The sequence below is a fragment of the Numenius arquata genome, chromosome 11 (assembly GCF_964106895.1).
Source record: "Numenius arquata chromosome 11, bNumArq3.hap1.1, whole genome shotgun sequence".
Taxonomy (NCBI): Eukaryota; Metazoa; Chordata; class Aves; order Charadriiformes; family Scolopacidae; genus Numenius; species Numenius arquata.
The window spans coordinates 39570557-39585340 of NC_133586.1; the positions used below are offsets into that span (position 1 = coordinate 39570557).

The 14784-nt window shown below is 49.5% G+C and overlaps 2 protein-coding genes across 3 annotated transcripts; one reads left to right on the plus strand and one right to left on the minus strand.

Annotated features, from left to right (window-relative positions):
* Positions 1 to 737: 737 nt before the first annotated feature.
* On the plus strand, positions 738 to 4399 carry MRNIP (MRN complex interacting protein). Its single transcript, XM_074156580.1, has 7 exons — positions 738 to 797; positions 870 to 929; positions 1132 to 1229; positions 2419 to 2488; positions 2784 to 2920; positions 3188 to 3290; positions 3803 to 4399. The coding sequence occupies exons 1-7, from the start codon at positions 738 to 740 to the stop codon at positions 4397 to 4399; spliced, it is 1125 nt and encodes a 374-aa protein (XP_074012681.1).
* Positions 4400 to 4948: 549 nt separating this feature from the next.
* Positions 4949 to 9525, minus strand: SQSTM1 (sequestosome 1). 2 transcript variants are annotated; one of them, XM_074155683.1, is made up of 8 exons: positions 9285 to 9525; positions 9028 to 9123; positions 7988 to 8217; positions 7694 to 7850; positions 7143 to 7232; positions 6386 to 6624; positions 5914 to 6121; positions 4951 to 5265 (listed from the first exon to the last, which is right to left on the minus strand). In XM_074155683.1, the coding sequence occupies exons 1-8, from the start codon at positions 9460 to 9462 to the stop codon at positions 5108 to 5110; spliced, it is 1356 nt and encodes a 451-aa protein (XP_074011784.1). In that variant the 5' UTR covers positions 9463 to 9525; the 3' UTR covers positions 4951 to 5107. The 2 variants fall into 2 exon arrangements, with proteins under 2 accessions (XP_074011785.1, XP_074011784.1); XM_074155684.1 differs by lacking the exon at positions 7143 to 7232 and having other exon boundaries at positions 4949 to 5265.
* Positions 9526 to 14784: the final 5259 nt, after the last annotated feature.

Below are 14784 nucleotides of genomic sequence, written 5' to 3' on the forward strand. Positions count from 1 at the left end.
TTTTTTCTTTCCCCCCTTTTTTCTTTCCCCCCTTTTTTCTTTTCCCCCCTTTTTTCTTTTCCCCCCTTTTTTCTTTTCCCCCCTTTTTTCTTTTCCCCCCTTTTTTCTTTTCCTTTTCCCCCCTTTTTTCTTTTCCTTTCCCCCCCTTTTTTCTTTTCCTTTCCCCCCCTTTTTTCTTTTCCTTTCCCCCCCTTTTTTCTTTTCCTTTCCCCCCCTTTTTTCTTTTCCTTTTTTTTCCCTTTTTTCCCTTTCATTTTTGCTTTCTTTTTCCTTTTTCCCCTTTTTTGCTTTCCTTTTTATTTTTGTTTTCCTTTTCCTTTTTCCCTTTTTTCTTTTATTTTTGTTTTCCTTTCACTTTTCCTTTGTTTCTTGCCCTTTTTGGACAATGGTTATCCTGTACGTTTTCTTTCTGTCTCTGGCGGACTGACACAGCCTCGGGTAGGTGCGCGCGCCCTTACTGAAGCGTTTTCCCTCCCGGCAGACGCGCGCTGCCGTAACTCCTCCCCTTCGAAGGCGGCCCGGGCCACTTAATTGATTTTCTTAAGGCTACGAGGCTGCAGGTGACACAGCCCGGTACCCAAGCTGGGGCGGCCTGTCCCTATCGATAGTTACCTGTCGCGACAGCGGCCCGGGGGCGGGGTTCGGCGGCCCCCGGCGGCCAGAGCGGCGGACTCGCTGGTAGCGGGGAGTCACGTGGCCGGAAGGCGCGCGTTGCCATAGCGACGGCGGGCGGCGGGATGGCGCCGCTGTTCTGGGCGCTGCGGTGCTGCCGCTGCCGCCTCTTCCAGGTGCAGCAGGTGGGTGCGGGCCGGGCCGGGGAGCGGGCTCCGGGCTGTGGGCCGGCACTGACCCCTTCTGCGCCCTCCTAGGTCAAGCGGAGCGGGAAGTGGAGCTGCAGCGTGTGCGGCCAGCGGCAGGCCGTGCAGAAGGTGAGGGGCCGGCCGGGGGGGAGGAGGCCTGTGCGGCGGCGGCGGGGAGCCCAGTGTGGAGGTTAGCCCTACACAGGACATCACACGCTCAGTTAACTTTAATTAGCACTTTCAGTATTACCCGAGGTGGAGCCTCGCTTTGTGCTGTTTCCGTCTGGCTGCTCCCTCAGCCTTGTTTTTATTATTTTTCTTGGTTTTGCAGGTTTACGGCCAGGGGTCTGGCCCAGACTGTCGGCACCATGTCCAGAAATTAAACTTGCTGCAGGGTGAGGCGGAGGAAGCAATTGGTTGGACGTCTCGGTACAGTGTTTAGTCTTTATCTGCTCGTTTCTTTTGATGTGCTACAGGTGATGCACATCTTCACACATGCAGTGCCTGTTACCTAATTTGAGCTGAGGAGGGTTTCTGTCCTGTTGTAGAGCCATGATGTGCTAGTTTTGTCATCACCTCATAGGAACAAGTTATTTGTTGGGTTGAGTGTCCTGGCATGTTTCTTTCGACAAGGAATTTTTTCAGGTAAATTTAGCTGATCAATAGTGTGTGTTGGTCATGCCTTTACCCTTAAAATATATGCAATAGGGCCTCGTTTGTTTGTTTGTTTGTTAATTGGTCTGCCTTATTTACTGTTCAATGAGCTGACTGTGGAGGTGTCCATCTTACGAGCAGTGCAGAGATGCGTCCTCAGAGAGAAAACATCCTCCCCTCTAAGCTGTTGCTACCTAACTCTTGGCATTCAGGGGTTTCACACTGAATCTGTTCAGTAATCGCTGCTGCTATTAATAAAAATACTTGTTTAATGCAAACGTTCGGGTGTAATTCCAGCTGGGCTGGAAAATCTGAGTAGCACTTTCCTGTTTATTTCATTCCTGAATCTGTTTACAAATTGCCTAATCACGAACTGGTCTTGAACTGGTCCAGCTTCCTTTTTACTCAAGGTTATTTTCAGAAATTAGTCAAAGCTAGTTATATAATGTAGTTGTGTATATGCAGTGCTTCAGCGTTAAGCTTTGGGAAGAAAACTCATTGTTTGTTCACTTTATCAAAAAGGGTTGCTATTTCTATTCTCAAAACATTGTGAAATTCAAAACATTGTGAAATAACTTCCCTTTTTCTTTGGTTGCTTGGGATATAATTAGTGGGTTTAAGCTGTTGTCCCAAAAGCTACACTGTTATATCCCTACTTATGGTCAATTAGAATTTATCATTTCATGATTAGTGACTTTAGATCAAACTTTCTACTCTGTTTGTGTAGAGAGAAGGAGGATACCCTCTAACTAATTTTTTTAAGTATTTGGGCAATCTATCTTGCAAATCCTTCATTTGACATCTGCTTTTCTGTAGATCCTTTGTTTTCTGACATGCTGCCTGTCCAGTGTTTCCTATCCATGCTTTCTATCCAATCCCTTGTGCTATGACTAGGTGATTTGAAAACTATAAATCAATGTACAGAAGTGTGTTCTAGAAACTCTAGCTTAAACATCTATTTTAGGTACGTAGAAGAATCTGTAAATGACAGCAAAAATATAGCAGCCCAACGTGAAGACAGTTCGGTCCAGCAGGTAAGATACTGAGGTAAACACCAACCCATAGTGACCTTGGTGAATCAAAGTGAAATCAGTGATCCCTTTATATGGGTTCAGACAGGTGAAATAGTGTATATAATTGCAGGACTCCAGCAAAGAGAATGAGTTGTATACAGAAACTCTCGGCTCCACTGGGATACTGAACCTGGGAACACGAGACAGGAACATGTCCTAAACTGACTTGTGATTTGAGGCACTCAGCACATACGTAACAATGCCAAAAGTGAGAACCTTGAATTTTGCTGTTTTCAGTAATTCTCTGATGTTGTAGGAAGGAAGGGCAGAAGTCAGTCGCTGGAGTAAATATCTGGACAAGGACAGTGAAGATCAGGAAGATGGGAAGGAGGAGGCAGATACAGAAAGGCAACAGTTCTGTTCCCGGAGGAAGAACACTGTAAAAGAACAAAGGTACAGAAAGAGCTCTTTATTTTTGGTAATTCCAGCCCCCGAGTGGTGACATCTGGTTTGGAGGTGTGGGAGGTAGCTCATCTCTGATAGCTGAACAAAGTACAGGTTGCAATGTACAACCTGACCTGAGCTGGGATTTGTTATTTGCAGGTAAAACCTCTCTTACTGCTAGAGCCATGCATTTTATGAAAATTTCTGATTTGTGGAAAAAAATAAACCTCACAGTGGAGCTAATTTGTCCTCTTTGTGAATTATTTTCTTGGCCAGGAAACAACAGAAGAGCTTTCTCTCCAGTGATGTTCAGGAGTACACAGAGGAAAATGGAGGTTTCCAGCTTGCCTACCGAGCCAAAAAGGTTAAAACCTCTGAGGTATTTTAGTTGTAGAAGATTCTTCCTACCAGTAAAACAAAACAGTGTTCTCCTGACCTCTTTTGCATCATCATGATTTTGAAGTTTACAAGCCTTCCTGTGCTATTCTGTTTGAATAACTGGGGAGGAGAAGAAATTTGTGTCAGGAGTTTCTCTCTGACAGGTTTTAGTCAGGTAAAACCAGTGCAAACTTGCGTAAGCTGAGTGGTTGAACAGGATTCCTCTATCAGCACGATTAAGAACTGTGCTGCTTTGCCTTACCGAGCAGTGGCACCTGTGTTGGATGCAGTTATTAAGGCTACTGTGATTTCCTGCAGTGCCAGTGAAGTTGGCCGGAGTCTCCACAGCCCAGAGGTCATAGGCCCAACTAGTTCATTGGCCTCAGCTCTGCCTCGGGGGGCTGGTGAAAATTTGGGTGCATTTGAAGGACCTGAGTGCTCTTTGTTTGCCTGCTTCTGTGCAGCTTGGCTGTGCCTGCTGGATTTATAACCAGGCTCTCTTCCTTCTTACAGCGCAAGAACTGTGTAGTAGCAGTAGTTGATCACGATGATGGAGATGCTGTTTCTGGAGACAAGATGGTTCCTGCTGTCTGTGAGTCCGTAGTGTCCGAGGAGAATACACAAACCCCAACTGCTTGTACCAAACCCTCGAAGTGGGAAAAATTTCTCTCATGTTCTGACAGCTATAGCAAAACTGCTGCCGGGGTCACCTTGTCACCACAGGAGGGCAGTGGAAGGTTGGGGCTACACGGCACCACTGCAGCAGATGATGGTGCAGCTGGTAGATGCTCAGAACAGGCTGGAAGAACGCCAGGTACAGAGTTTGAATTTAAAAAGCATGGTGCTAGCACCAAGTGGCTTGCCTTGAAAGCTCCTGGCACCACAATGCCCAGCAGCAGTTGCTCAGTTGAGGATGATGTGTTGTTTAAAGAACCTCAAAGCCAATTGATTAGGGCAGGGTCTGGTGTCTCAGAGACAACTGCAGGAAGGTGCTGTTTGGGTAGCGTGAGGGCAAACACCCTTGTTAACTGTAACACCAGGCCAAAGCCCAGCAGTGTTTCTTGTGAGCACCTCTTCTGCACGGGTGAGGAGTTTGATGATGATCTCTGAGATGTTCAGGTACCTTTAGCATTGCTTTCTTGTCTCTGTAATGTATGTGGTATGTTGAGTACTGAGGCAAGATTTTGACCTGAAGGTGGCCTTACAGAACTGCACTTATTAAAGTTGTTTATTTGCGCTATGGCTGTGTTTGGGGAAAAGGATATGAGGGCAGAAGAAACTTGTTGCACAGTTATGGTTACAGAGTGTTATCTAGCAACCCTATCAGCTAGAAGTAAGAAGGGAAATAGGTCAGTTTGGGGGGAGAAAGCTCCAAGGATTCCTGGCCAGTACGATTAAATTCTGTGATTTAACTCCCCATTACAAAGCACAGCTCATTTCCCCTGTTAACCTCTTTGTTTAGATCTCCCATAGCAACCCTTTCTTCCAGAGCTGCAGAGCAGGCTTCAGAACCAGCAAAGCATTTAATTTCAGAAGTGTAGCCCTAAGTGGGGGGGACACCAAGTTACATACAAAAAGTCCTGGGCTGGCTGATGACATCACATGTTCTTAGCCTAGTCCCTCCACTCTTAAGTAACCGAGATACTTAAAACACACAGACTCATCACAGGAAGTAGTATTTATTTTTCCTCCATTCTACAAGCATTTTGGAACATGAGACAGAAACCCTTAGCAGGAAAGAGAGATGAACTGCCAAGTAAGTTGTACCACATTGTTTGCTTTCAGTTAGAAGGAAAGTGCTTTTTGTTACATAAACTACTACAAGTGAGGTGTCTGCTTGGAATACTGGATGGCATCTAGTGCTGCCCCGATGTCGCAGTTCTTTGTCTGCAGGAGTCGAGTGAGCCATCCACCCTCATCAGAGAAGCCCATAGAGAGCATCTGGGATAGAGATTCAATGAGGCGAGGGTCTGCTTCTGTTAAGAGAAGAATAGTTTAAAGTTGAAATATTTCACATTATTGGCAAACCAGCAAAGGCTTTAATACCACACAGTAGGTACGTTGGCACTAATCTGAGTAAATCTGGTTTAGCTTGTTAAACACTGGAAGACGTGCTCTCCCGTGTCTCCCAGGAGGGCAGATGTTTGAGATAAGAGATACATAACTCAGACTCAGCTGGCCTTGCTGCAGGACAGTGCTGTTGTTCTCAGTTAATTGGCCTGGCGTACTGTTAACTGGCTCCCACCAGAAAAACGCTGTCTTAAATAAAAGTCACAGGATGTACCAATCTGCATCCTGCATTAAAGGGCGCTCTGGAAGAGTACACAGCAAGGACATGATTTAGGATACTACCTTTTTTCATACTGCTTGAATGGCTTATTAGTTTAAGGTCAGAAGTCTTGTTTAGATTTATCTGCCCACATTGAAGAGAAGAACCAGCTGACTGTCTCTAACAGGGTGCAAGAGCTGCTGTACCTGCTAACAAAGTTATGGACAAGTTTAGCTCTAACTTATGTGACCTTGGTTTCTACCACCTCTAAAAGCAGGTCGTCTTACTTTGGGCAAGTTGGCAGTTGCTGAGTGAAAATTACTCCCAGTTAGGAAACCTGCACACATTCTCATACCTGGTGGGAGATGCGGGTAGAGTGCAGCTTCTCGCAGTCCTGTAGGTCCTGGCTGGGGAGGATCCCGAGATACATCCAGGGAGCTGGGACCCTCTGTCTCTGGCATTTGCAGAGACTGCAGTTCACCTGTGGAAGGATCCACTTCTTTGGAAGATAAGTGGGTCCAGTCCTCATCACCCCCTGACGAACTGCTGGATTCACTGTGTTCCTTAAATGGAAAGAAAGAAAAAAAGGTCCAGATGCTGCAGTGCTTTCCAGGTAGGATGCATCCTCCTACTGCCTGCCTTTAATATAAGAAGTTACATCCAGAAGTCCCATGAACTTTGCTGTAAACCAGTAAAGCAAAGGTGCCGTATATCACTTAGTCTGCTGACACCTTAATATTCAATCCCCCAGTGCATGCTAAATATTTATCTTCCTTTCTAGCAAGGCCTCAGCAAACATTATTAAATTAGAGTTTTAGTTCTTGTACCTGTGACTGGAAGCTGCCATCTTCCATTTGTGTGGGCACAGGATCTATCACCATGTCTTGTATCTGCTCTGCAACAGTATTTACTTCTGTACCAGAATCTGTGTTATTCCAGTCTGGTTTGGTCTGAACGTCCTGCATACCGCTGCTTGGCTCAGCACTGCTCTTCTCTTGACTGGAAGAAGCAGGAGTCACTTTGCTTCTCTGTCCTCCGTGTTCCACATCAATATCAACATCGATACCTAGAAATACATTTGAGATGGAGAAAGTCTTACAGGGATTCTTTTTCCCAAGCACAGTCCTGAAAGAGCGTGCATCAATGCTGGTCTAAACTAAGGTTTCTGTAATCCTATAGTCTGTCATATAACACGTAGGAATTCAGATGTGAAGCATTCTTTAAACAAAGAATAGTTCAGCATCGAACAGTCATTGTCCTCGAGACAGACAAGCCATGCATCTAGGCCAGAAGTTATCTAAGTCTCCCTAAGCCAGGCAAAATCCTGACTCATCGCTGATTTAAGATTAGTCTTACAGTGGTGACATGTTAGTGAAATCTTTCCTCGCTTCCTCCCAAAGGAGGGCTCTGACAAGGTACCGAGTGGCTGTTCTAAGCCTGGGCATCGTTAGTACCAGGAGTAAACTGAGGCTTGGTAGCAGGAGGTAGTTCCAGTATCAGCCACAACAGCTGACAGCTGCTCCTGTTCAAAGGACCTTTAAAAGCCAGTCTCAGAATTGGGATAACAAACTGTAAGTCACTTACCCAGGGGGCTCAGAAAAGCTGCAACACTCTCCCCAACATTCTTTAGGAAGGTGACGTTGGGGTCCTGAGGCTGGCTGTTAGTAGAAGCTTCTAGAAAAACAATTTCTGTTAGCATGTATAGGAGCTCAGAGGGAAAGAGCACCTATAGAGAGAGTATCCCCATGAGATCTTGGTGCTCGTTTGCTGTCACTCACACACACTGCACAACAAAAGCAGTATAGAGACAAAAATCTAACTCTGAGCTACCTCTGGAACTGAAAACCAGTGGCATTAGCGTTGTTAAGGCTCATTAGCCATGCTGAAAGGCAGATCTGGAGTAGTGACATGCTTGACCTAACAGCTCAGCTTTGTTTGGTTCCAGATACTCTCTCTGCATCCCCATCTATTGCACAGGCCCAAGCATGCCTTAAAATAGTCCCGCTCTGCACTGAAAACAAATTAGAGTAGTTCCTATGTCTATTTTCCCACCCAGATTCCACCCTGTGCTGCACAACCTCAGCTACTCTGGCTCCACCACCACCACCTTGTTTACCAGAGCCGTGTCCTCTTACCTTCTGCAGCAGGTGGACTGGAGGCTGCGGCACCAGCTTGGGCTTGTTCGGAGTTTTGGCACGGAGCTGCAGTGCCGGGATATCCCCAGCAGTGCATCCATGGGAAGGGTGGAACACCATGCCGCATTTTACGGAGCCAGCGTCCTCGGGGAAGCCACTGTAAAGGGTAACATTCATGTGAGACTGTTCACACGGCCAGATTCTGCGTTATTGGAACCTGTGACTTAAATTTAAGGAATATCCCATTCCTCAGTTCCCCCTCCATAGATTTTTTTTTTTTTTTTTTTGGCTCACCTCGAACGGATTTAGCAGTGGACTTTGGAACATCACCATGTTGTGCTCCTTGTGGATGCCTTTACCCTCGCAGGTGCTGCACAGGTCGTAGTCTGGGCAGACGGTGCACTTGAACCTGGCACCCACCACCGGTCCCTCGCAGCCATCGCAGATGACGTTGGGGTGCACCATGTCACGGGGGGGCTCCTGGCTGCACTGCGAGCGATGTTCCCGCCGGCACTCCTTTTTCTCTATTAAGGAAAGGAAACTTTGCATCAAAACGGGGTTACTATTTAAAGGCTGGAAATCAGGCAGAGGAGGAGGAAGCGCAAACAGCCCTTGTCGGGGCAGTATTGACTTACTGGGTCAGTTTATTTTTACCTTGGCTGCCGAACGCAAGCAGGGGGCATGTAAGAGAACTTAAACCAAGTGAGAAGGGGTTTCACAAAGATACCTGCTCTTCACACTGAGCACGCCTTATCCTTAACAGCCTCTTGGAATGTTTATTTTAGATTGGTGCTGCACTACCCCCTTTGGCTCCTGCTCCTACCTTCCTAAGAATGGCAAGAACAACATGTTTTTTTGGAGAGGGAGTTAGGAAGAAACGCCAGGAGGCACAACAGATGAGAGCAGGGACAACATCGCTGGGGTGACTCACTAGATGGACCACAGATAAAGCTTTGCAGATATCTTTGTGAACAGAAGGGACTAGGGAGCAACTATGTGCTGAAGAATAAGCCGGATTTAAGGCTTTCTAATGCATTGTCGTGAATGTTGAAGATACTGGGTGCCAGTCTAGCGTTTCCAGGGAACCAGCAGGACAACAGTGGCTCGCATTGGGCCAGCGGAGATGACAGGGCTAGGAGGAAACTTGTGATCTGTTTACCCCACGTTAGCAGGGAGGGTCCATGTTCTGGCGCATCACCCTGCCCTTCACATCACCTCCCCCCGAAAGGTCGCAGGTTCCACCGGGTCCCCCCGAGGACAAGGGGAAGGGCCGGGGCTCGCCTCCCCCGTTTTCAGAGGCCTGTGCCCACCCCTGGGGAGCTGTGCGGGGTTACCTTTGATGTAAACGCGAAAGACGCCGTCCTGCACGTACGGCATCGCCATGTCCAGCTCCTCGTCGGTGGAAAAGGCGATCAGGTCCCCGTCTTCATCTAGAGAGGGGCAACAAGATCAGGCGTCCACGGTCAGGTGTCACCGGAGGGGGAGGCGGGGACACCCCACCCGCCGGGCAACCCCGCAGACCTTCCCACCCCCAGGACCACCGCGGCCTGACCCGCAGCAGCCCCCCCCCCAGGCCGCCGCCGCCGCTCACCCTTGTAGTGCATGCGGAAGGCGGGCGGCGGCCCGGCCCTCAGCAACCCCTGGAAGAGCTCGGCGACGCGGTCGTGGATGGTCTGGTAGCGGGCGGGCAGCGGCAGGGAGAAGCGGCGGATCTCGCGGGTCGCTTCCTCCTTGCCCAGCAGGTAGGCTTTCACCGTCAGCGCCGCCATGGCTGTGGCGCAGCAGGAATTGCCGGCGGGGACCGGTAGGGAGGAGCGGCGACGGGCGAGTGGCGGGGCAGCGGTCGGGGCCTGCGCCGCCGCCTTATAGCGCTGCGGTCAGGCCACGCCCCCACGATAGGCCACGCCCCCGGAGCACTGCCTCAGCGTATCCTCCCAGCTACAGACCACGCCCCCCGCTGTAGGCCACGCCCCTGGCACCCAGCCTCAGTGTATACTCCCAGCTACAGGCCACGCCCCCGGCCTCCAGGCTCCGCCTCCTGCGAGCAAGGCTCCGCCCCCCCGTTCGGGCTCCGCTGGGGTCCAGGCCGGGAGCCGGGGTCCCAAAGCCAAAGCGGGGAGCGCTGCACTGATCTAAAATAAACGTGCCCAAGACTGCTAAGGACAAGGCGTGCCCAGTTGGGGCAGCAGGTTATCTTTGGGAAACCCCTTCGCGCTTGGTTCGAGTTCTCGTACGTGCCCCCAGCTCGCCTTTGGCAACGGCTGTCCCCGTGTGACACGAGGGGTGAATGCTCGCCCGTGTGTTTCCCCGCAGCCGGAAACTTCTGTGAACACTCACAAATGCCCGTGTTTTCTCTCTGCCCTGCTCGGCCCCCAACGAGCAGCACCCGGGCCTGCTTTCACATCCCCGGACTGGGGTCGGGGCAGCGCCGGGGAGCGTGGTGGTTTGGGGGCGCTTTGTGCCGATCCCAAAGCACGGGCAGCGGGGAGCGAGTGCAGCGTCGGTACCTTCTGGGCAGCCCCATGGCCTCTGAGACCTGCTGGTGGGGAAACACAACCTCAAGTCTGCTGTGCACCACGGGGCAGCCCTGGCTGAACTGGTCCCCCGTCCCCCAGCCACGGCACGCACTCAAGGCAGCGCTAGCCCATCCTGGTCCTCCTCGTCACCTCCGTCTTCTGCATCAGGGCGAGCAAAGCCAACCCCCGGCAGCGTGACGGAGGCAGGAGCCAGGGTGGCAGTGCCCATCGAGGCGGGGGTTGCGTGCTCAGCATGGCAGGAATAAATAACTCTTCAGCTAATGCTCTTCCCTGAACCCAGCGTTTTGGAAGGAGGGGGGGCCCGGGGGGGGGGGGGGGGTGGTGGTGCTAAAAATAAAGCTACTAGTATAAACACAACTGACATTAAGGAGGACATTCTGGGGGCTTTCCAAGTTGGTTGGCAGCAGTATTTTTTTTGCAGACCCAATACAGTTGACAGGCCTCTTAATCTGGCCACAGGAGAGTCCAGCTGGCAGAACACACGGTCTGTGCCGTCCAACTGTAATTAAATAAAGATGGATCAATGATTATTAGGTTCCTCGTTGGTGTTAATTTCCTCTCACCCAAGGGCCTGACCGCTCTGACTCTTAGTGACATATTTCTTGGTTTAAGATAATAAAAACTTAGGACAAACGGTGTCACGATTTATCATCTTCTGCAATCAAGAGAAGGGTAAGTTTTAATTTCCACGATGGGGAGGCAGTTTATTTCTTGACCTAAAGGATATATGTTAAAACACTTGGCCTTCTGTGTAGATACTTTTTTGGCATATGTGTGGCAATTTTGAAATCACGACACTTTCTCTGGAAAATAGTATTTACAGTGGAAAGTGTTGCCCTTTTTAACTTAAATACTGAAATTCCTAGAAAACTTTTTAGGTATGACACGGCAAATATTCCACCTTGAAGTGATGAGTTAAAGTTTAAACACGGGTGGATTCAGATTTAAGCACGAATGATGCTGTGCAGGGAATGATTCAGCAGGTTTTACGGCACGAGATACGGAAAGGTTTGGGTGTGCAGCAAAGGTGTATTTCAGTCACCTTCCCTTCTCCCTCTCTGCTGTTGTGTACCCTTATTTCTGAAAATGTCAGTGGAAATTACTGGTTTGACGTGTCTGAATGATATTTTTTTTCCATAAAATCAGAAGTGGGACGGGCGGTAGCAGGGCACGCAGTACAGGACACGCTGCCAGTGTCGTATCTGCCTTGCCAAGCATCACCTCCAGCATGTCCGTCTTGTGGCCTATTTCTGAGGACCTCAACGGCCACTTTTGGTCTTACTTGTAGACCCAAAGACTTGTCTTTTGGGGCCCAGCCCCAGCACATTCATTCCTTAGGCACCGAGTTGCTGCCGACCCAGTCAGGGACGATTCCCTCTTCCCCTCTCCATCACTGCCTGGTGGTTTGAGGCACAGGGGATTGTCCTCAAGTTGCTGGGTCTTTTCAAGCCAGTCGTGCCTCCAGATTTATTGGTGCATTTATAATTATCAGGCGAAACACCAAATTAAAACCAGAAATCTGTTTTCCTCTGTGTGAACTTTAATCCAGTTGGCAAATATGGAAAGGGCCATAAGCCAGAGGGAATTTCCCTTCTCCTGGTGGGGCGTGCTGAGTCACGCTTGGCTTTCTGGTCGTGACATCATGCGCTTTTACAAAACATAAGGAAAACAAGGCTTTCACCAGCCTGCTGTTAGCTTAGCTCACCCATCACGGGACAGGGGTGACTCAGTGAGTCTTCTCCTTCTCCTCCTCCTCCTTCTCCTCCTCCTCCACCTCCTCTTCCTCCTCGAGGTTGGGGATTTCCTCCCAGTGAGCCCTTCTCCACAGCAGACCTTGGCCCTCGCTCTCCTGGCGTTTCCTATCCCCCCCAGCCCTGGGATGTGCCTCCAGGCGGATTCTCAGCCCCCTGGAGAGGCCCTGTGAGAAGCTGTGCCGTATTTCTACATATATTATTAACTTTATATTAAAGAGATATTTTTCCCTCTGTTTGCTGGAGGATCTGTGTTTTGGCACTCTCGGCATGAAGCACTGGCTGCCTGGATGTTTTCTTATGGTTCTTTAGGAATCCCATGGCATTCCAGCAACCCCTGCCCAAAAAGTGGCTTGTCAGCCTGCAACACAAAAGTGGCTTGTCAGCCATGGATGGAGCAAAGGAACGGCAAAGGGGATGGGAACAAAAAGCTGTTTGAGTTTAAAATTTCAAGGTTACAGAGGAAAGGCACAAAAAGGAGCAATTAGCATCCCTGCAGTGCTCTGCTTTCTCTCTACACCCACTTGCTGCTGGGAAGTGTTTAAAAATATTTGCTGAGATTCTTGCTCCGCAGGCACAATCACCAGAAATACTCCTTATGTCCAAACTTCTCATGTTTGCAGTAAAGTCTTGGCAGGATGCAGGGGGGTGGGGGGAGAACTGGTTTTGCTTTGCTTGCAAACCACAACAAAGGCCGATGATGATTTTCCAGAGGGAGTTCTTCCCCAAATCCTCTCGCCATCAGGCCCCTATCACTGCCCCAGCATTCCGGGTGAGGTTTGCCCCCCCCCGCTACGCCCCCTGGCTCTGGTGTGCGGTGATGGAGGGGCGATGCTCACCAGGCTGGAACCGGGTGCTGTGGTCCACAGGCTGCTGAGGTGCCACACGCTCCTTCCAGAGGCTTCTGGAGAGGTGCAGGATCCTCCGGACGCCTCGGGTCAGACGCGGGTGACTCAGCCCAGTCCCGTGACGGTTTCCCTCCTCCTCCAGCCCAGCGAAAACACCGTTCACCGCCTCCGGAGAGAAGCCCTCCTTCCGCGCCGAGCGGGAGCGGGGTTGGTTTGTTTTTTTTTTTTTTCTGCTGTGTCATTTTTGAGGTTGAGTTTTCCAGAAGGTCAGCTCTGCCACGTCAGGTGTTGACACAGGCTCAGCACCGGTGCTTGTCGGTGACACGAAACTTTTAACGGGCAGGAAACTCTGGGAAAGTTTTTCCCATTGAGACAGAGGAGCAGACGGGGAAAAGGGATGGAGAGCAGGCACAAAGTACAAACACGCTGTGGTTGCCATGAAAATACGTAGGGATTTTGCGTTCCCAAAGGTGAGAAGGGGCTTTTTTGCAACCTACACGAATTGCTGGGGCTGAGCGTTGCTTTGAGAACCCGACTCGCGGCTTTCACCCTGAATTTAAGCATCAACACGTCAAGGCAGGGAAGGTAAGCACCCTGTTGTGATCTTCATCTCTTGTGGCTGAGGAGAATTTGGAAACGTTTGTACTGCAGTGAAACAAGCCCTGGTGGTGTTTGAACACAGCCACCTGTAAAACACATAGAAAATGGATTTATTTTATTTTATGAGAAAACCAGCAAGTGCTCTTTGCTTAAAGGAGCTCGGGAAGGACTGAGCCTGACCTGCTCCCAGATGGGCCAAACTCCAGAGCCAAGCTCTTTAGAGAGCCAGATAAAATCAGCTATAGATCTGGATTACATTTTATATCTAAACCTAATAAATGTGTTCTCTTTCTAATTTTTATAATGGCCTCAGGACCTGTGGATTGCTATCAGGGTGGAAGGCCCTCGTTTCTGCAGCGTGCTCAGCATCACCGACATCAACTGTTCAAAAATCGTGAGATCACCTTAAAAAACCATCTTTGCCCCGTTTATTTGCTGCTGGGGTTGTGAGGCTCTGCAGTTCACATTTTAATCTTTGCTCTGCAAGAAGGACCAAGGCTCAAAAGTTGCTTTTTAAAAGCAGAATAAAAGTCAAAGATTAGGGTAGGAGGGAGGGACTTCAAGAATAAAAGTGAACTTTGCAGGTCTGATATAAAAATCACAAGTGCTGACAATTTTGCTGCGTCCCTCATTTTTTTTTTTCCAAGAGAGCCCAAGGTTTTTGTCATGCGAGGGTGGTGTAAAGCTCATTCACTTCTTCAGACTTTTATGAAGACAAAGTATAACAGCAGAAATTAGATTAAGCTTTATCCTTGGGAAAGAGTCTAATTAATTGTCTTGGGGAGATTATTGATGTTATTCCGTTCTCTCCCGCTGCAGACACACCACAAATCCTGAACGGGAGGAGCGTTTGGCACATCTGAAAATAAACACCCAGCATCCAAGGCACTAAAACGTGTCGTGTTATTTCTCTAAAGGCTTCAGCAGCGGTAGGGTTTCACACGCCTGCCCCACAAGCAGCCCCGACTTGTCTGCCACCTCTGGAGGCTTTTTGCCATGAATTCCTGCGAACCCTCTGTCGGCTCCTGGGTTTAACACGTAGGTTTAAGGCGAGGAAGGAAAAAAGGCTGGGTGGGACAGAGCTGCTGGGGCTTGTTTTCTTTGCTCTAATGGTGAAAACGCTCCCGCTGGTGTGGTCGAGGCTTTCCCTGCAGCCGAGGAGCGAGTTACGGTGGGTTTGCTGGGTTGGGGGTCCCAGCTGGGGATGCGGCTTCTCTCCCTGGAGCCCACCAAGCGCTCAAGGTCCGAAATGCTCTGACACAGGGGACATGCTGCTGGCTCTTCTTCTGCAGGGGACATCGCGTGGGCAAGGCCTTGTGAAATCCAGGTAAGGAAGCACAGATCCAGCCTCCCTC

What these genes read in the sequence shown, in the direction of transcription:
- MRNIP (XM_074156580.1), top strand. Translation starts at nt 738, where the DNA reads ATGGCGCCGCTGTTCTGGGCGCTGCGGTGCTGCCGCTGCCGCCTCTTC. An exon ending in GCAATTGGTTGGACGTCTCG is followed by an intron (nt 1,230 to 2,418) that starts GTACAGTGTTTA and finishes CATCTATTTTAG; the next exon opens with GTACGTAGAAGAATCTGTAA. An exon ending in AACACTGTAAAAGAACAAAG is followed by an intron (nt 2,921 to 3,187) that starts GTACAGAAAGAG and finishes TTTCTTGGCCAG; the next exon opens with GAAACAACAGAAGAGCTTTC.
- SQSTM1 (XM_074155683.1), bottom strand. Translation starts at nt 9,462, where the DNA reads ATGGCGGCGCTGACGGTGAAAGCCTACCTGCTGGGCAAGGAGGAAGCG. An exon ending in ATGGCAGCTTCCAGTCACAG is followed by an intron (nt 6,122 to 6,385) that starts GTACAAGAACTA and finishes TTTCCATTTAAG; the next exon opens with GAACACAGTGAATCCAGCAG. An exon ending in CTACCCGCATCTCCCACCAG is followed by an intron (nt 5,266 to 5,913) that starts GTATGAGAATGT and finishes TTCTCTTAACAG; the next exon opens with AAGCAGACCCTCGCCTCATT.